At 40.4% G+C, this 21,235-nt stretch overlaps 1 protein-coding gene and 1 long non-coding RNA gene across 2 annotated transcripts; both read left to right on the plus strand.

Annotated features, from left to right (window-relative positions):
• Positions 1-224: 224 nt before the first annotated feature.
• LOC117595298 (NLR family CARD domain-containing protein 3-like) lies at positions 225-16,530 on the plus strand. The gene is made up of 10 exons (XM_034295549.1): positions 225-601; positions 693-794; positions 1,224-1,349; positions 2,866-2,950; positions 3,102-3,330; positions 4,636-6,424; positions 6,572-6,745; positions 13,373-13,546; positions 15,821-15,867; positions 16,004-16,530. Exons 1-10 carry the CDS (start codon positions 519-521, stop codon positions 16,528-16,530), a joined length of 3,336 nt encoding a protein of 1,111 aa, XP_034151440.1. The 5' UTR covers positions 225-518.
• On the plus strand, positions 8,834-9,185 carry LOC117595320. The gene is made up of 3 exons (XR_004576531.1): positions 8,834-8,860; positions 8,948-9,059; positions 9,146-9,185. It is a non-coding gene; the product is annotated as an uncharacterized LOC117595320 (long non-coding RNA).
• Positions 16,531-21,235: the final 4,705 nt, after the last annotated feature.

A 21,235-nucleotide genomic window follows, 5' to 3' on the forward strand; every position in this document is an offset into this window, starting at 1 on the left:
TCAAATCTTTTAGCTCCTCCTACTGTTGACTTATGTAATACATGTTTGGAGGCAGGTCAGTTAGCACAGGTAAAACTGAAAGTAAACTTCCTTCACAGGATCCATTTTGATTTGACGTAGAAGTATAATTTATAATAATATTATAATTATCATTAACAGTATAATAATATTTTTTTAATGATAAGATGAGAGAAATTATTTCATAATGATTCATCAAAGAACAAAGCAGAGAGAGTGATAATTTGGAGTAAGTCATTATCAGTGTTAAAGTGCTGTAACCTCAATGTAGTTAGTCAGTCCACATTCTCAAATGTGTTGATTTGTTTTCAGTAAAATGTATGTAAAAGTGAAAGGATAATTTAATTCTGTGTTTGTTATTTAGTGGTATTTCTTTGATGATAGTAATGTTTGTTATTCTTCAGTTTGTATCAGATTCAGGCATTGTGTCTTCTAGTCTTTGAGTCTTGATCCAGGAAGTGTGTTTCTCTCCAGAGAGAGAAGAGGGGACTGCCTCTAAAATGAGTCTTTCTGGGGAGAGGGAGGTAGAGGGCTCTGCGTCTAAAATCAGTATTTTGGGGGAACATGACACCACAGCTAAGAGGTAAAATTATATTAATTTGTTTTGAGAATGGATTCCCACATGTGAGATCAGAGTAAAAAGTGACTGAATATTTCCCTCTGTTGTGTTGAAGGGTGATCCAGAAGAGACCAGGATCCCCTGTTCCCAGTTGTGTGTCCATGAACAGCGGCCAGTCTATGGATCCACCTTGGACATTCAAAACAGGAGATTCATGGTGAGAAAGAGAGAGAAGCTGGGTTTTGATATGTTCTAGATACTGTTGTATCTGTTTATTAATGTTTAAATCCAGGTTTGTATTTAATATTGAGGCTGTGTTATTTAGTGTAATAATTAAATTGTTAAACTACACTTTCAAAATGTGTAATACATATCAGTATAAACTTTTGATTACCTTACACTTTATGTGTGCAATAATTAATTATTTGTGTACTATAAATATGATCATTATTTTAATGTTTAAACAATACAGTTAAGAATAACAGATGATCACTCCAAAGTCCACCATATACAAAACACTCTGGGTCCTTCTTCATTATTAATTATAGGGTCCAGAAAGAGACACAGACTCACGTTGTCCACATACACCAATCACTACTAAGAAAGTCCACTATGAACAAAAACACTGCTGTTTTGTATTTAACAGTATCATTTTCAGGGACCATATAAAGGGACCAGCAGGTCCTGTTCCCAGCTGTGTGTCCATGAAAAGTGACAAGTCTATGCATCAACCTATAGTGTTCAGAGAGGAAGACTTCTCCCCTGATCAGAGGTAATAAAAACTCATGGATCTATGTCAGGGATTTTCGACATTGTTTCTTATTAGTTTATTATGTTTCCATTATCTGACACCACAACAATAGCTAATCTTTCTGGGTTCAACATTTAATGAAAATGACATTACAGGCAAACCAAAAATTACAATGTACAAGCATTTAACAAAAACATTCATGAAGATGACATTAAAGACATCATAACATAACCACAGGAAAGATAACATTTTAACGTTTCCATCTCCCAGTGTTTTGTTTGTTTTTATTTTTCGTAATGCTGTTTCCCTTTTACTATGAAAGTCTACTCTTATTAAAATGTATTATGGTCCTACTAAGGTACTTCCACGTATAACATGGTTGAGTCTGAATTATGTAAATGTATCATGCTGTTGGACTTAAAATATGATGGTCCTACCATTAATAACACCATGCTATTACATCATTTATACCATTGTATAGATATAGATCATGGAAATGGTTAACCTGCATTATACATTGTACCATGTCAATTAATAATTAAGATAAATAACAAAAAGTATGTTACCATATTTATTAAGATGCATTAAATGAAGCTGGTACAATGGGAGTATAATGCATTGTATTAATAACGCACAAAAGTCAAAATAGTTTGGTTTCTGTTACTGATATGAATTCAACATTACGGGCAACATTATTTATATGTCACAAACCTGTTGTGGTTTCACTATGTTATCCACCAGTAATGTGGGAGAACATGAAGTGCTGTATATTCTTAGTAATTTACAAAAGGTGTTGGTCTTGTCTCGGCCAGCAGAGGGAGCCACTTACTCTAGTAGTTGATTAACCTGCACTCACTCTACTGATGTTCTCACCAGCCTGTCTAGTAGTCAGTTAGTTGACAGAGAGCAAAACAACTAAACAAAGGCTGAGGAACCACATAAACATTATAAGCGTTATATAGAAGGTGAGGAATTAACAAAACATACGATATGAAATACCAAGCTAAGGAGAATGTATGTATGATATAGTTGTTATTTTGTGATTCTGTTTTTATAGTTTTATTAAATTATAAATGTGTTAGCATTGGAGCTAACGTCACCTATCGGTTTCACACACACACAAGGCACCAATGTACATGTCATCTGTTTTTGTTAGAAATAACACATTTTTAAAAATTCTAGAGAGATTAGGAGATGACTACCAATGCCTTTTTTACAAATGGGTTTTAGTTACTTCCGATCTATAATTGTATTGTGGCCTTGTCAAATAAAAGAGACTTAAAAATTATATTGAAAAAATCAACCAGAGAACCAGTTAAATTCTTTGATTTGTAGTTTTTAACAGTGAGTTAATTGGATTTAAGAGCCCACATGTTTCTATTACAGAGCTACAATAGTCAATGTTGGATTATGAATAGTAGCATTTATTTATTTTTTCTTTGAAAATAAGTTGTTACTCCTGATATTGGAAGCACAAAACTGTGTGAGTCTGTACAAACTCTGGAAGTGTTGATGTAATGTCATGTTTTGTCTACAGAGACCAACAGGAGAGATCAGAGTCAGAGATTCTCAGTGGTCAATCTGTCCAGAGTCATCAAACAGACCTGTCCTCTATATTCAGTGTATGTGGTCCTGTTATGTACATTTGTTTCTGTATACCTCATGTAAAGTTAACCTGTTGTCTTTCATGCATTTGTTAATATTGTTCTGATATTTGAATAACTTTAATTCAGTCTAATTTGAACCTTTTCACTTTCACTTTTTCACTTTCAGTTACTTGAACAGAATATCATGATATTTGTGAAGAAAGAGCTGAAGAGATTTAAGACAATGCTGAGTTCAGATATCCCAGAAGGATTTAAGAGTCAGAGGGAGGATGAGGAAGGTGTGGACCCTGAAGATGAGAAGCAGGAGAGCAGTGCCAAAGAGTGGGTTCTGAAGATCACACTGCATGTCCTGAGGAACATGAACCAGAAGGATCTTGCTGACAAACTGGAGAAAAGTAAGAGTTGTCTGACTTTACTGTTGAATGTTCCAAATGATATTATAGTGACCTTGAGACAATGTATAACAACTTCTTCTGAAGAAAGAAAGAGACGAGAGACAGATATCTTACAATTAGGGGTGCACAATATATTGACTAAATACCATTATCGCAATAACCCGTTGCGCAATATCAAAAGTCAAAATGACTTCTCACTAGAATTGAGATGTAATCAGTTAAAGAAATCTCTAATGATGTATGTGCTGCCAAGAAATACAATAGGCACCTTTAAGTTGCACAGTCCTCATGCTGATGTTTGTTGAGGGCCCAGCATTGAATGCAGATGTTATTTGAGGCAGTGTTGCAGGTCTATCGTGCGAAACAATTCCTGCTAGTTGACGCTGGTCACGTTCTCCCACAGTCTTTTTATGGCCATACTGCTGTTGTCAGTTAGATGTTTGGCCAGAATTCTTGTATTCGCAGTACACCCTTTAAATGGTAGTGTGTGAAAATCCAAACTTCTCCTCTCCCACGAAATGGTATGACCCATCTCACGAGCTCCACCTATTAATCTGTGTTGAAAATAGCTTAAATTGTGATAACTTGCCATTCTCACAGTGGAAAGAGCTCTAGATTCTTCCACAGATGTCTATGGCTTTATATATGCACTGGCAGATGCAATCAATGACGTGCATGGCTGGCGTTGCTATGTATTTTGAATAGGCTCATCTGGACCAGTTTTTCTAAAACTTCAGTGTAGATTCAACTTCATTGTCATTGAACAGTACAACAAGTACAGTACAACAATATGCAGATTTCATGTAACTAGAAGTGCAAATAGAAGAGGATAGAAAATGCACAAATATTATAGTATAATATATGTACAAGTATTACGTATAATACAAGTTTTAAGTATAATATAAGTATTTAGTATAATATAAGTATTAAGTATTATATAAGTGTTAAGTATTGTGTATGTATAATTGGGATGTATAAATGTGCAATTAATACAAATGCAAGTACTAATGACAGTCCTGATCCCCAGTTTGCCGCATGTCTGGAACTCTAAATAGTTGGACAGGGTTGTCAGGTCTTCTGTACCACCAGTACAACATGTCCTGTTCTGTTGACATGGTCTTTATTTATTCATGTTGTACTAGTCGATAAATATCGCAATATCACATTTAGTCAATATCGTGCAACCCTACTTACAATACAGTCATTTAAATGAATATTCATATTATCTGTGTTATTTATGAATGTATAAAATGCTGTAATAATTTATAGAAACATCATTAATATAATCTGTGTTATTTACTTCAGATGAGCTTGCTGTGATTTACCAACATAATCTCCAATCTAACCTGAAGAAGAAGTGTCAGTGCTTATTTGAGGGTATCGCTAAACAAGGGAACCCAACACTTCTCAATAAGATCTACACAGAGCTCTACATCACAGAGGGTGGAAGTGGAGGAGTCAATAATGAACATGAGGTGAGACAGATTGAGACAACAACCAGGAAACAAGCAAGACCAGAGAAAGCAATCAAATGTAATGACATCTTCAAACCAACACCTGGACAAGACAAACCTATCAGAACTGTGCTGACAAAGGGTGTTGCTGGAATTGGAAAAACTGTCTCTGTGCAGAAGTTCATTCTGGACTGGGCTGAAGGAAAAGCCAATCAGGAAGTCCAATTCGTATTTCCCCTCCCTTTTAGGGAGTTGAATTTAATGAAAGGGGATGAACTCAGTTTGATGCAACTCATCAATCATTTCTCAGTTGAAACCAATAAAGCAAGAATCTCTAACTATAACAAATACAAAGTTCTGTTCATTTTTGATGGTCTGGATGAGTGCCGACTGCCCCTTGACTTCCAGAACAACAAGAGCTGTTATGATGTCACAGAGTCAACCTCAGTGGATGTGCTGCTAACAATGCTCATCAAGGGAAATCTGCTTCCCTCTGCTCTCCTCTGGATAACTACCAGACCTGCAGCAGCCAATCAGATCCCTTCAGAGTGTGTTGACCTGGTGACAGAGGTGAGAGGGTTCAATGACCCACAGAAAGAGGAGTACTTCAGGAAGAGATTCAGTGATGAGGACCTGGCCAGCAGAATCATCTCACACATAAAGACATCAAGGAGCCTCCACATCATGTGTCACATACCAGTCTTCTGTTGGATCGTTGCTACAATCCTTGAGTACATGTTGACCACAGATGATAAAGTAGAGCTGCCCAAGACCCTAACAGACATGTACTCACACTTCCTTGTGTTTCAGTCCACACACAGGAATGTCAAATATGAGCGGAAAAAAGAGACAGATCCTCATTGGAATAAAAAGAGCATTCTGACCCTGGGAAAACTGGCTTTTCAACAGCTACAGAAAGGCAATCTGATTTTCTATGAAGAAGACCTGAAAGAGTGTGGCATTGATATCAATGAAGCATCAGTGTACTCGGGAGTCTGTACACAGATCTTTAAAGAGGAATGTGGGCTGAACCAGGACAAGGTGTTCTGCTTTGTCCATCTGAGTATTCAGGAGTTTCTAGCTGCTGTCTATGTGTTTCTCTCATTCAAAAACAAAAATAAAATCAGAATGGGTCAAAAACAATCAAACTCCTTAACAATTAAGTTCAGGAAAATACCTGAAATAGATTTTCACAAAATTGCTGTGGATGAAGCCTTACAGAGTAAGACTGGACACCTGGACCTTTTCCTTCGCTTCCTTCTGGGTCTCTCACTGGAGTCAAATCAGAAGCATTTTGGAGGTCTACTGACAAAGACCAAAAGCAGCTCACAGAGCCATGAAGAAACAGTCAAGTACATCAAGGAGATGATCAGGGAGAATCCCTCTTCAGAGAGGTGCATCAATCTGTTCCACTGTCTGAATGAACTGAATGACCATTCTCTAGTGGAGGAGATCCAAAGATACCTGAGATCAGGGTGTCTCTCTAGAGAAGAACTGTCACCTGCACAGTGGTCAGCTCTGGTCTTTGTGTTACTGACTTCAGAAGAGGAGATTGATGTGTTTGACCTGAAGAAATATTCCACATCAGAGGAAGGTCTTCTGGGGTTGTTGCCAGTGATCAAAACCTGCAGAACTGCACTGTAAGTACAGTCATGCAAATTACCCTCACAAATTACCCCTCACAAATTACCCCCTCCATGACAATGATGTAATATATAGAGGATATATATTCTAATGTTATTCTGAACTATTGTTCTGTTTGTGACATGATGATAACCTCTCTCCAGACTGTCAGGTTGTGGAATCACTGAGGAAGGCTGTGCTTCTCTGGTCTCAGCTCTGAAGTCAAACCCCTCACACCTGAAAGAACTGGATCTGAGTAACAATCAGCCAGAGGATTCAGGAGTGATTGAACTCTCTGCTCTGCTGAAGGATCCACAATGTAGACTGGAGACTCTGAAGTGAGTAATAGTAGTTTATTTTTATATTTCAAACGAAATAGTGATCATTAACATTATAATAATACAACAGAGTTGTTACACTATAACAATAGCTTAAAAACAGCTGCTGTTGTCAATGGGTGAACCTCCACCAGCCCTGAACTCCCAGCAGGACAAAGTCCCCAACCACCTGATGAAGTCCACTGTTCACTGGTACAATATAAATGTTCACTGCTCTTCTATAATTACACCAGCATGAAAATTATCACAATTTTACCATTATTTAATTTACAATGATTCAGTAATCTTTGTGATCACCTGGCCACTTCTTCTATGGCATTAAACTTTCAGTTCATGAAAATTACATGATATATAACTAAGGAACGTAATCAGGGAAACTACACAACTCTGTGGTCTCAAGCAGCTAGTTTGTCTATATATTCATACCTTTGAACATACCGTGTCCAAACACAACCATCAACTAAAGTGATCTTCCACATCTGGGTTATTTAGACAATATGTTTTTTGGGGAGAACATGGTCTGAATCCATCAGCTAGTTATTCTTTTTCGGATCATCGGTCCCAGAGTCTGAGGAAGTCAGATGAGGTCTGCCTTTCCATACAGCTGTGAGTGTGAGAAATATACCTTGTTGCTACCCTGAAGAAGACAGAAGACAGCTTGTCTGTATAAACATTGGTAGGATTTTAAATTATTGCATCTGAGCGTAGTAGTGTGGCTTTCTTTTCCTTTACAGTGTGAGTGATATAACTTTATCATAGTAATTCACTGTTTCATGAATTCCAGTGACTGTGTTAAATCATAGGTACACATTACGTTGTTACACATACAGTAATATTTGAGTGTAATGAATGTACGGTGTTGCAGGAGCAAGGAACCAGGTTGCAGGCAGAGGTGGTCAGTGTAGTTCTCTTTTAATGAAAGAAACAAACAAACGAGCACAACAAAACACAACGAAAGCAAATGGCTGACTAAAGCAGCAAAACTACAGTACACAAAAGCTCTAAAGAAACTTACGTTTAACAGTAACACACAACAACATCCAGTGACAACAACAATGATCCACACTGTGGGGAGCAGAGGGGAAACATTTAAACACATACTGATGAGCAAAAAAGGACCAGGGGCCTGTTGCACAAAACCAGGATAAGGGATTAAGCCGGGATATCCAAGTTATTCTGGATTAATTTAGCTTTGATTTGGTTGCACAAAAGCAGGCGGAATTAAACCCAGCCAAGTAACCATGGAGATTTATTCTTTGCAGCTAGCCTGCTCCAGAGCAGGCTAACAGCCAGGCTAAGATTAATCCTGAAGTCCTGTGTTAAATCAGCTGCCGCTCTGATCCGAAATAAACGTCTTTAACAGTTGTTCCGTTGTCTTCTGAATCTTTTCTACTTTATTGTTAACATGCATTACTTGTCACTATTGCTGTGATGAGTTTGATTTAAATCCTACTATTGCAGTTTAGATGGTTTGAAATGGTTGATGAATTTGCAACGGGGATTTCAATTAAGTCAGTTATGAGGGCAATATATGAAGTCCCATTCACCTGTGTTTCTCCCTGCACCATGGCATGCCCATTTCTGAATGACGTTTTGGATGAAGAAGCGCTGATATTTAGATGTGCTTTCAAACGTGAGAGGGTGTTTCGTGACAGATCAGACCCTTTAGCTTTTCCCGACGAGTACCTGCATGAGAGGTATCGATTTACTGGTGATGGAATCCGTTATTGTGTGGCACTGCGTTTTTTTAGAAGCGGCATGTTTTTATATGCCGTGGGACATGCCGAAATTCTAAATAAAGGCACTATTTGCCGTTGTGTCAGAAGTGTGTTTGGCACTGAAATCCTTGGCACACATCTTTATTACCTTCGCTGGCCACAGAAGAATGTGCTTCATCAAAGAGATTTCTACAAGATTGCAGGTAACCTGAATTACAGATTACAAAAACGTGTTACATTACAACAGTCACAGGATATACTCAGACTATTTTGTGTTACAGCTTTCCCTAATGTCATTGGTGCGCTGGACTGCACACAGATCCACATTAAACGCCCCTCAGGGGCCCACGAGGGAGATTGTGTCAACAGAAAATCCTTCCACAGTATCAATGTTCAGGTAAAAATTATTTAGTTACTGTGAACTAGCCCAAATGTATTCTGTGCATGACATGTATACTGAATAGGAAACATTGCATTGTTTCAGATGATCTGTGATGCTGCCTGCATCATTACCAATGTGGAGGCAAAGTGGCCTGGGTCCATCCATGACTCCAGAGTTTTTAGGTCCAGTACCATTTCCTAGAGACTATCACAAGGTAGGCCACACACATTTCACTGATAAACACAATTGCGTCAAAGGTTTTACTTGTGTAGTTGTAATGATTACATTTTGTATTCTCAGGTGAATTCTCTGCCGTTCTGCTGGGAGACAAGGGTTATGCCTGTAAGACATACCTTCTCACTCCCCTTGCAGACCCTCAGACAGCAGCACAGCAAGGATACAATCTTGCCCATGCAAGAACAAGGGCCTGAATTGAGATGGCATTTGGTCTTCTCAAGTCACGATTTCAGTGTCTCCACCACCTGAGGGTCACCCCAGACAGGGCCTGTGACAGTACTGTAGCCTGCACGGTCCAACACAATATTGCCTGTCTGAGAAAGGAAAGGGGTCCAGCAGTGGCACCGGAGATTGAGTGGGACAATGCAGCTATATTCCCAGATGACATTAATGGCAGGCTGGTCAGAGACCAATACATTATTTCAGATGGGTGATTTCATTGTCTTGTCATTCTCCAATAAAGGATTGTTTGTGTTACTCCTTAATTAGGCCTAATGTTTTATTTGATATTATAGTAGCTTACTTTGGTTTCATAACCTCAATTTTCATCTCACCTCACTGAACTAATAACTTTGCATAGTGTAGTGTACATTCATCACACAGGGAACACCACAATGCTTCTTAAGCTTTTTATTTTAGTGCTGTCACTTGTTTGTTTGGTACTGCATCTGGATCCTGTTACATACAGATCCTTCCATCACAGGCCTTCCTTGGTTCAAATCAAGGGCCATTTCCTCAGCTGGGGGGGGGGGGGGGGAGTCATAGTGCCAGACAAATGAGTCTTCTTAACTGCTAAAATCAGTTTAGATAAAATGTGAGCAGGCATCTTGTAAGTAGTTTCTACATACCATTTGCACAACGTTAAGAATTAAGCACTTACCAGCTTGCAAAATGTTTTTACATTAGATCTTTACTTGTTGCCAGGTTCTTTTTTGCCCAGTCACATTGTTCTGTATGAACATTAATTGTAGGAAGATATTTAGACTTAGACATAGCTTCTAGAGATTTGTGCACATGGTTGTAAAACATTCTGGCATGAGAGTTTGAAATTAAGCCTAGTCTTTAGGGTAAATTTCCTGAGAAACATTAATTCCCTCTGCTCACTTTTATGGCAAATGTAGGCTAAATAATATAATGCTATTTATATTGTGCTTTACATGTTAGGCTACTCAAAGACACCTACAGTACAACCAGCACATTTAGCACACAACGAGATACAGCACTGAAACCGACACATAAAACAAGCATATTAAAAGCAATTAAAACAGTGTACAACTTTTCTAGTAAGTAGATATTTTTAAATCCTTAGGCATGCAGTCGGTCCGCTATTGTCTGCCAGGCTTTTTCTCTCTGTTTAATAACAGCCGCCGTATTTCCTTTCTGCATATTATATGCTTTACCTCCTCATAACTTTCCATAATTAGTTGCTGCTCCTCGGGTGAAAAATATGCTGCACGCGTCTTCTCCATCTCTGAATCAGTGACTCTGTGATCGATACCGTGGTCTATTTAAGAACGCCGTGGACTTGCACTTATCCCGACTATCTACACCTGGCTTGACATAGCTTCACCTTCTCATCCTGGCTCGGCAAACGTGCAACCGGTTAAGCCGCGATGAGCGGATCACACTAAATCAAGCTGCTCTTTTTCAGTTATCCTGGATTTCTTCATTCTACTTTTGTGCAACAGACCCCTGGTGTGAAGATGATTGAAGACATGTGACACAAAACAAGTCCGGGATGCATTCGTGTGATGATCGGAACTGAAGGTGTATGGAACGGTGGCGCTGCTGCTCACCTTACCGTGACATTGAGTCCTGATTGATCAATAACCAAATGTATTTGAAGAGATTGATACGATGTTCCAGCCTAGTCTGTATGCTCTGGTTTTAAGTGTTAAATCATAGTGGATGTGTCCATGGAGAAGGACAATTCTGAGCCCATATTACAACATTTGGTTTCATTATTTCTCTATTTGAAATATTCAGGGACTTTAGATTGTTTCACCTGTTTATTGGGTCACTGTGTAGCTCACTGCTGCCTGTAGGATCAGAAATGTTTCAGGTAATGTGTGAGATCGTTGTGTTCAGAGCTTCTAAACATACTGTATGTACTGTAGGCTAATAGGAATTATATTTGACTAATCAAAGACCGTAACGGAACATATTTTACTAGATAAGTAAGTTGACTTAATGTAAATATCGTTGCAGTCCTACTTTCCAGGTTTATCAAACATTCAAACGTATCTTAATTTAAACCATCTATCGTCCACAGATCCACCTCTGTTTTTCAGTTTAGTATCGTTCTTGCTAATCCCTTCATCAAACACACACACAAACACACACACACACACACACACACACACAGACACACACAGTCTATTTATTAACTGAAAACATTGATGGTTTTCTTTAAAGTGGGTTACATTTGTGTGTCATATATATATAGGCAATGTCAGTTTTAACAGTATGCCCTTAATTAATTTTCACATGACAAAGATGTAATATATGGATGATATTCTAATGTTATTCTGAACTATTTTTCTGTTTGGGACATCATGATAATCTCTCTCCAGGCTGTCAGGTTGTGGAATCACTGAGGAAGGCTGTGCTTCTCTGGTCTCAGCTCTGAAGTCAAACCCCTCACACCTGAAAGAATTGGATCTGAGCTACAATCAGCCAGAGGATTCAGGAGTGATTGAACTCTCTGCTTTGATGTGGGATCCACAATGTAGACTGGAGACTCTGAAGTGAGTAATAGTAGTTTATTTTTATATTTCAAACGACATAGTGATCATTAACATTATAATAATGCAACAGAGGTGTTACACTACAACAAGGGACTGAAAACAGCTGCTGTTATCAATGGGTGAACCTCCACCATCCCTGAGCTCCCAGCAGGACAAAGTCCCCAACCACCTGGTAAAGTCCACTGTTCACTGGTACAATATAAATGTTCACTGCTCTTCTATAATTTAATCAGCCTGAATATAATAACCTTTTTACATTTTATGAGCAATGATTCAATAATCTTTGCGATCACCTGGCCACTTATTCTATGGCATTAAACTTTCAGTTCATGAAAATAAAGTGATATATAACTAAGGAACGTAATCAGGGAAACTACACAACTCTGTGGTCTCAAGCAGCTAGTTTGTCTATATATTCATACCTTTGAACATACCGTGTCCAAACACAACCATCAACTAAAATGATCTTCTACATCTGGGTTATTTAGACCATATGTTTTTGGGGAGAACATGGTCTGAATCCATCAGCTAGTTATTCTTTTTTGGACTATCGGTCCCAGAGTCTGAGGAAGTCAGATGAGGTCTGCCTTTCCATACAGCTGTGAGTGTGAGAGATATACCTTGTTGCTACCCTGAAGAAGACCGCTTGTCTGTAGAAACATTGGTATGATATTAAATTATTGCATCTGAGCGTAGTAGTGTGGTTTTCTTTTCCTTTACAGTGTGAGAGGTATAACTTTATCGTAGTGAATCACTGTAACATAAATTCAAGTGACAGTGTGACGACTGTGTTAAAACATATGTACACATTACTTCATTACACATACAGTAATATTTGATTCCTGATTGGTCAATAACCGTATGTATTTGAAGAGACTGATACGATGTTCCAGCCTAGTCTGTATGCTCTGGTTTTAAGTGTTAAATCATAGTGGATGTGTCCATGAAGAAAGACAATTCTGAGCCTATATTACAACATATGGTTTCATTATTTCTCTATTTGAAATATTCAGGGATGTTAGATTGTTACACCTGTGTATTGGGTCAGTGTGTAGCTCACTGCTGCCTGTAGGATCAGAAATATTTCAGGTAATGTGTGAGATTGTTGTGTTCAGAGTTTCCAAATATACTGTATGTAGGTTAATAGGCAATATGATGAGTAATCAACAGCCAAAACCCAACAGATTTGACTAGATAAGTAAGTTGACTTTGTTTAATTATCATTGCAGGCCTACTTTCCAGGTTTATCAACCGTTCAAACTAATCTTCATTTCAACCCTCTGATGTCCACAGATCCACCCCTTGTTTTTTATCATTCCTGCTACTCCCCTCTTCTCACACACACACACACACAATCAGACACACAGTATATTTATTGACTGAGTACATTGTTGATTTTCTATATAGTAAATTACATTCTAGTGTAATTTATTGGCAATGTTTGTTATACAAGTTGACATGACAAGATATAATATATAGAGGATATTCTAATGTCATTTTGAACTATTGTTCTGTTTGTGACATCATGATATTCTCTCTTCAGACTGTCAGGTTGTGGAATCACTGAGGAAGGCTGTGCTTCTCTGGTCTCAGCTCTGAAGTCAAACCCCTCACACCTGAAAGAATTGGATCTGAATAACAATGACCTGAAGGATACGGGAGTGGAGAAGCTCTCTGCTATGCTGAAGGATCCACAATGTAGACTGGAGACTCTGAGGTGAGTAATAGTAGTTTATTTTTATATTTAATATGACATAGTGATCATTAACATTATAATAATACAACAGAGGTGTTACACTACAACAATGGACTAAAATCAGCTACTGTTTTGAGTGGGTGAACCTCCACCAGCCCTGAGCTCCCATCAGGACAAAGTCCCCAACCTCCTGCCCAATGGGATTTTCTAAAGGTCTGATAGATGAAGCCCCACCAGACCTCCTATCAGACATGGAGGTGAAACACCCACAACCAGCAGGGCCTCCATGAAAACACAACAACAGATTATTACATTATTATTTTCTCTCCAGTAGGGGTGCTGCTTTGGATTATTTTCATAATCGATTATTCTATACCTTAATACGAGATTATTTGAATAATCGAAATAGTAAAAACATGACTCACGGTCTATGTGGTGTTTGCTTTTACATTAAACCAAAATCTAAACAACAGGCAAAGTCTTGGTCCAATGTTTCCTGAGCTGAAATAAAAGATCCCAGACACTTTAATATGGATATACTGTACAGTTTCTGTGATGGCAATTTCTATAGTCGAAACAATTCTACGAAAATGCTAAGTAAGACAGGAAAACTCAATTGCACAATAAATGGTTTAATATACTTGCAAGGAGAGAGTACGCAGGTTACAAAGTAGCAGTGAATAGTCTCTAAATTAATACAGGTCAATCAACAGTATATAAGGAGATAAAAGGGGTGTGGTAAAGTCCTGCACAACATCCCCAACTCAACAGGACACATTGCCTTTGTTCTATTACAACCTAAGCTTCACACAAAGGACAAACTCTCCTTCCCCCCATAGGTAAATTCTTCAATTCTAAGAGTTCCAACCGAAGCCAGACAGACAATAGATGCCCTGATGAGTTATACAGATGCGCAGATTAATGAGTACCTTTACAACCAACCGATACCAGTCAATGATGCCCCCAATGCAAATACCAGATCCCCCACTTCCACATTACTTTCCCAATTTGAGCAAGGGATCTCCTTTAATCAGTAAGAATACATTGTTAGAGAAATGTCCCTGACAATTGCCTACTAATGTAAAATCCATTGGTTCGGGCCTAATGAATCTGTTAATGGACTAATTTCCTTTTATGAACTGTATCACAATAACGTTTAAAAAATTGTTGCAAATTGTTGCAAATACGGATGTCATCAATCACATGGTTTTACACCGATACAAGACTCAGCCCTTTAACATGGATTAGAATGGGTTGACATTTCAAAGCAACCCTTGATTGGAGAGTTTAGTTCAATCTCCTGATCAACAATAATTTCAAAAAGTTTGCATCATTGTATTATTGTGTCTGCAGAAGACAAAATATTAGCATAATTATTATGTAAATAAATATAATTATTCAATAAGTGTACTCTCACATAAAACCTAAACTAAAATCGGATTCATCACTGTGACAGTAAGATTGGGGAGGAGTTGTGTTTGGTGTGTTATAAGAGGAGGGGTTGTGTTTGGTGTGTTATAAGAGGAGGGGTTGTGTTTGGTGTGTTATAAGAGGAGGGGTTGTGTATGGTGTGTTATTAGAGGAGGGGTTGTGTATGGTGTGTTATTAGAGGAGGGGTTGTGTATGGTGTGTTATTGGAGGAGGGGTTGTGTATGGTGTGTTATTGGAGGAGGGGTTGTGTATGGTGTGTTATTGGAGGAGGGGTTGTGTATGGTGTGTTATTAGAGGAGGGGTTGTGTATGGAGTGTTATTGGAGGAGGTTTGAGTGTGTTTTCGGGTATTGTGTATTGCGTATGTGTTTGACTGGGGGGTTGTGTGGTATATTTGTGTGTGATTGGAGGGTTGTATATTGTGTTTGTTTGTGATTGGGGGTTGTGTGGTGTGTTTGTGTCTGATTGGGGAGTTGTATATTGTTTGTGTGTGATTGGGGGGTTGTGTATCGTGTTTGTGTGTGATTGGGGGGTTGTGTATCGTGTTTGTGTGTGATTCGAGGGTTGTGTATTGTGTTTGTGTGTGACTGGGGGGTTGTGTCCAAGTGTCCAAGTCTTGATCGCAATTTAGATCATAATTTGATTCATGGTCTAACCCTAGTGTGGTGTGTTTATGATGGGGGACAGGGAGAGGTGGTGTGTGTGTGTGTGTGTGTGTGTGTGTGTGATGGGAGGGGGGTTGTGTGTAAAGTCGGTGTGGTTGTTTGTGTTGCAGGTATGTAATATGTGTGTGTGTGTGTGTGTTTGTGTGTAAGACAGGTTGTGTGTCACTGAATGACAGTCTGCTCCTCTGCTTCTTCCACAGTATGGATCATGGTGGAGAGTGGATGTTGAAATCAGGACTGAAGAAATGTAAGTGATTTATTATGTAGAACACTTATATAGCTGGAGTGTGTGTGTTTGTGTGCATATTTGTTTCATTCTGTATGTGTGTGTATTATATGAATGATGATGATGTGTAATATTGTGTCTTGGTCTCATCTATCAGATGTCTGTGATCTCACACTGGACCTAAACACAGTAAACAGACTCCTCTCTCTGTCTGAGGAGAACAGAAAGGTGACAAGGAAGACAAAAGAGCAGCCGTTTCCTGATCACCCAGAGAGATTTGAGTACCATCCACAGGTGTTGTGTAGACAGGGTCTGTCTGGACGCTGTTACTGGGAGGTAGAGTGGAGTGGGAGAGGGGCTGAGATAGGAGCGACATATAAAGGAATCAATAGGAAAGGAGGGGGTGACTGTTGGCTTGGATACAATGAAAAGTCCTGGATTCTGTACTGTTATGATGAAGGTTACTCTGTCAGGCACAATAATAAGACAACTCTCCTACCTGTCACCTCCTCAGACTCCCACAGAGTAGGAGTGTATCTGGACTGGCCAGCCGGCACTCTGTCCTTCTACAGGGTCTCCTCTGACACACTGACCCACCTGTACACATTCAACACCACATTCACTGAGCCCCTCTATCCAGGGTTTAGGGTTTATTATTCTGACTCCTCAGTGTCTCTGTGTTAGATGGTCCCTGTGTCAAACACAACATGATGTTTCACTTTAATCATGGTCATGTTCAGTAAAACACACTGTAGTAAAACACTGACAATAACTCTCTAGTAGTGAGTAAATATATCATATGATTGTAAATATTCCTGATTAAACACCACTGAAGATGTAACCTGTAAACTAGAGTCATTAATCAATAGAATGAATCACCACACTGGTCTGTAAAACCTTCACATTTAGAAATCATTCATCAGGTTGTTATTGTTTATTATTGGTGTTTGTAAACATTGTCTGTAGAATGTTTATTTATTTAATTGTTGACAAAACACTCCTGCTTCTGTAAATTAATTTCAGTGTCCCAGTTTGACAGAATAAAAAATGTGTTTTAAAACCGATTATTTTGGATTGTGTTTTGTGGATTGTGTATATATAATGTGTGTGTGTGTGTGTGTGTGTGTGTGGATAGATAGAATGCTGTAAATACTTTACTAAACACAGACCACCAAAGCCATTGTATTGATGTGACAGTTGACCGTCCAACAACAGAAACTTAGTGAACCTCCTCCTGTTAACTGATCTACTAACCATGAAGAAAGAGAACCATGTAGCACACCAGGTGAACAGAACCTGATAGAAACATGGATAGAAAACACACACACATCTTCTCCTGTGTTTCAGGGTGTCTCTGTCCCCTCTGATCCAGTGTCTCCTCTCTACCTCCCTCTCCTGTCCCCTCTGATCCAGTGTCTCCTCTCTACCTCCCTCTCCTGTCCCCTCTGATCCAGTGTCTCCTCTCTACCTCCCTCTCCTGTCCCCTCTGATCCAGTGTCTCCTCTCTACCTCCCTCTCCTGTCCCCTCTGATCCAGTGTCTCCTCTCTACCTCCCTCTCCTGTCCCCTCTGATCCAGTGTCTCCTCTCTACCTCCCTCTCCTGTCCCCTCTGATCCAGTGTCTCCTCTCTACCTCCCTCTCCTGTCCCCCTCTGATCCAGTGTCTCCTCTCTACCTCCCTCTCCTGTCCCCTCTGATCCAGTGTCTCCTCTCTACCTCCCTCCTGTCCCCCTCTCCTTTTCTCTTCCTCACTTCCTTTCCACCTTCTGCTATTTTTGCTCTTCCTCCTCTGTTTCTCTCTTCCTCTCCTTGTGTCTCCTCTTTCCTCCTCATCCTCTCTCTCTCTCCTATCCTCTTACTCTCCCACTCCCTTGCCCATCTCTTCTCTTCCTCTCTTTCCCTCCCTGTCTTTCTCCCTTGTTTTCCCTCCTTGCTTCCTCTCTTTTCGTCTCTCCCTATGCTCCTCTCTTCCTGTCTCCTCCTTGTCTTCTCTTTTTCTCTCCCCCTCTCCTCTCTTTTACCCTCTCTTCCACTGCTCCTCTCCCTCTTTCTTCTTTTATTCACCTTCCCAATCTTTCTCTTCCTCTCCTCTCTCCATCATCCTCTCATCTTCTATTCCATCTCTTCATCTCCCCCTCTGTTCTTCTCCTATCTCTGTCTCCCACTCCTCTCCCCTTCTGCTTCTCTTTTCCTTGCCCTCTCTCCTCTCTTCCTGTCTTCCTTACTTCCTCTCTTCCTCTTCCACTCTCTCTTTCCTAATCTCCCCTTCTGCTCCTCTGCGTCTCCTCCTCTCCTGAGGGTTGTTGGGAATGAAGGGAGTGGTGTGGTCTCTGATGCTGTGTTAGTGGAGGGTGTGAGTAAGGGGGTCCTTCACAAGCCAGTTGGTGAGGTTGTGGGGCAGATCGCACCAAAGAGGAAAAAGAGTGTGAGGAAAGGTGTGGTTGGTGTGGTGGAGGAGGTGTTGGCGTCCCTGGGTATTTCACCTGGTGTTGGGGAGCAGGGCCTGGGTAAGAAAAGGGTGCAGGTCAGTACGTTGTTGGCTCAGGGAGAAGAGGAGGTAGGGGAATCTGGTGAAGGGGAGTGTGAGGAGGTCCTTCTCTGACTGCTCTCTGAGTTCGGTGCTACCAGCCAGTCAGTTTGCAGGCCTACTTACACGGTAAGGGAGCTGTCTGAGTTTGTGTCTGATACTAAGAGTAAGAAGAAGGTAGTTCTGGAGTCCCATTTTCCTGACTCTGTGAGGTTTGTGAGTTCAGTGTAAAAGGCTATGAGGACTGAGGGCCTGGGTGTCCTCTCACCTAAGAAAGGTTTCAGGTTGAAGAAATGGGTCACAGCGGTGCGTAAGGGCTTGCCTTCTGGTACAGCTTAAATGGCTCGGTTTGGTTTCTGGTTCTCACTACTGGGGTTTGTTCTTGCTCTTTTTCCTCTCTTTTTTCATGGAGGCTCTGCAGGTTGGCTCTCTTACAGTATTTCTGCATTGTTAGAATCACTAAAATCATTTTGCAATGATTTTAGTGATGCAAACCAATTTATAGATTGAATCACACAGTTTGCAGAACTTTAAACACTTCTCATGTGGTTAGACACAATTAGCAAATCGGAATCACTCTTTGTGCAAAACTGTAAACACATTGTCATTCACAAAGCACATGTAGCATTGTGGTGCACTTCAACTCAAAATGGCACAACACAGCCCCCAAAAGTGAAACACAAGCAACACACTGTTGTCATCGGTAACACACAAGCCCTCACAATTGAACATACCTGTTTCAAATCAGTAATGTGTTGCACCTAATCAGTAATCAGGATATAAAGCCATGTCACATCCAAATGGAATGTGTGATTTTCACAATGGAGGGCAGGAGAGAAGGAGGAAGTGGAAGTGGACGAGGAGGAGGAGACTGAGGAGGAGAAGGAAGAGACAGAGGAGGAGAAGGAAAAGATAGAGGAGGAGGAGGAAGAGACAGAGGAGGTGGAAAAGACAGAGGAGGAGAAGGAAGAGACAGAGGAGGAGGACGAGACAGAGGAGAAGGCAGAGACAGAGGAGGAGGAGGACGAGACAGAGGAGAAGGAAGAGACAAAGGAGGAGGAGGAAGAGACAGAGGAGGAGGAGGATGAGACAGAGGAGAAGGAAGAGACAAAGGAGGAGGAGGAAGAGACAGAGGAGAAGGAAAAGACAGAGGAGAAGGAAGAGACAGAGGAGGAGGACGAGACAGAGGAGAAGGAAGAGACAGAGGAGGAGGAGGAAGAGACAGAGGAGAAGGAAAAGACAGAGGAGGAGGAAGAGACAGGTGGAGGAGGAGGACGAGACAGAGGAGAAGGAAGAGACAGAGGAGGAGGAGGAAGAGAGAGAGGAGAAGGAAAAGACAGAGGAGGAGGAAGAGACAGAGGAGGAGGAGGAAGAGACAGAGGAGGAGGAGGAGGAAGAACAAGAGCCATCATTTCCAATGAAATTAGAGCAACAATCATACACCATGTTCTGGTTCATGGAATGAGTATGAGGGAAGCAGGACTACGTGTTCAACCAAGCATAAGCAGGTTCTCTGTGGCCTCCATTGTCAGGACATTCAGAGAAGAGAACAGGTAAGTGTACTATCATTTGTGGTCCCTCAAACTTACAGTACAGTATGTACAGTCGTGGAACGTCTCAGTAAATTACTGTAACATATCTCTAAAAATTGGCCCTTTTCTTGCAGTGATATACTTGTATAATAGTATTTTATGTATTGTACATAGTTGGTAACATTTCAATGCATTAGGCCTGTCTGTACAATTCTAAAAACAAGAGGTTTTATTAGAATTGAAAGACTGCCACATGCCGGTGGAAGGAGAGGTATGTTCTTACAACAGCAGGAGAACATTATTGTCAATATGTTCCTTCAAAATAATCTCGTTCGTCTGCGTGAAATACAACAGCGAGTTGAGGAAGACAACGTGACTTTTGAATGTAATGCAGCACATGTACACAGAGGCATGAAGCCTGGAATGTTGTGTCATTTATGTTACTTCATTTCTATAGAGAATGTTTCAACTGGATTCAATGGAGATGCCTCATGAGTGCATCTTCTTGGATGAAGCTGGCTTCAATCTCACCAAGAGGAGAAGGAGAGGCCGCAACATTATTGGTCAACGTGCCATTGTAGAGTTGCCATGGCAGCGTGGTGGCAACGTGACCATATGTGCTGCCATCAGCAGCTACGGGGTTATTCACCACCATGTGACTGTAGGGCCTTACAACACTGCCCATCTTATGACGTTTCTGTATGCTCTACAGGAAGCACTACTGAGACGTGAACAGAGAGGTGATGAGCAGGGAGAGCATCCCATGTATGTGGTAATCTGGGACAATGTGAACTTTCACCGTGGTCCTGAAATTCGTGAGTGGTTTGAAAATAACCCAGGTTTTATAAATGTGTGCCTCCCACCATACTCGCCCTTCCTTAATCCCATTCTGCATGGAGGTGGAAGGTCTATGACAGAAATCCTTATGCACAGGAAAATCTCATTCAGTCAATGGATGCAGCATGTGACGACATTGGAGTGGAAGCGATTCAAGGTTGGATTCGTCATGCTAAAGGATTCTTTCCCCGTTGTTTAGTAAGGGACAGGATTGCCTGTGACGTTGATGAGGTCCTGTGGCCTGACCACGCCCAGAGGAATGATGCTGAGGCAGAAAGATTCAAAGACATTGCTTGCTATCGATCTGCTGTATATTTTGTTTGTGACTACATTTATATGTGTGCAGGATTGTGCAAGTACTTCATAATACATATAATTTCCCCCCTGCTCTGCCCTGAGTGCAGTGTTTTGCATTTATCTCTGTAGTGTGTAATGACTGCTGTGTAGTGTTTATGCATTAGCTGGATGTGTGTGTTATCTGAAAACAGTAGTAG

This window comes from Esox lucius, chromosome 11 (assembly GCF_011004845.1).
Source record: "Esox lucius isolate fEsoLuc1 chromosome 11, fEsoLuc1.pri, whole genome shotgun sequence".
Taxonomy (NCBI): domain Eukaryota; kingdom Metazoa; phylum Chordata; class Actinopteri; order Esociformes; family Esocidae; genus Esox; species Esox lucius.

Coding starts and splice junctions, on each gene's coding strand:
- LOC117595298 (XM_034295549.1), top strand. CDS start 519: ATGAGTCTTTCTGGGGAGAGGGAGGTAGAGGGCTCTGCGTCTAAAATC. Junction 3,331..4,635: donor TGCTGACAAACTGGAGAAAA/GTAAGAGTTGTC, acceptor TATTTACTTCAG/ATGAGCTTGCTGTGATTTAC. Junction 6,425..6,571: donor AAAACCTGCAGAACTGCACT/GTAAGTACAGTC, acceptor ACCTCTCTCCAG/ACTGTCAGGTTGTGGAATCA.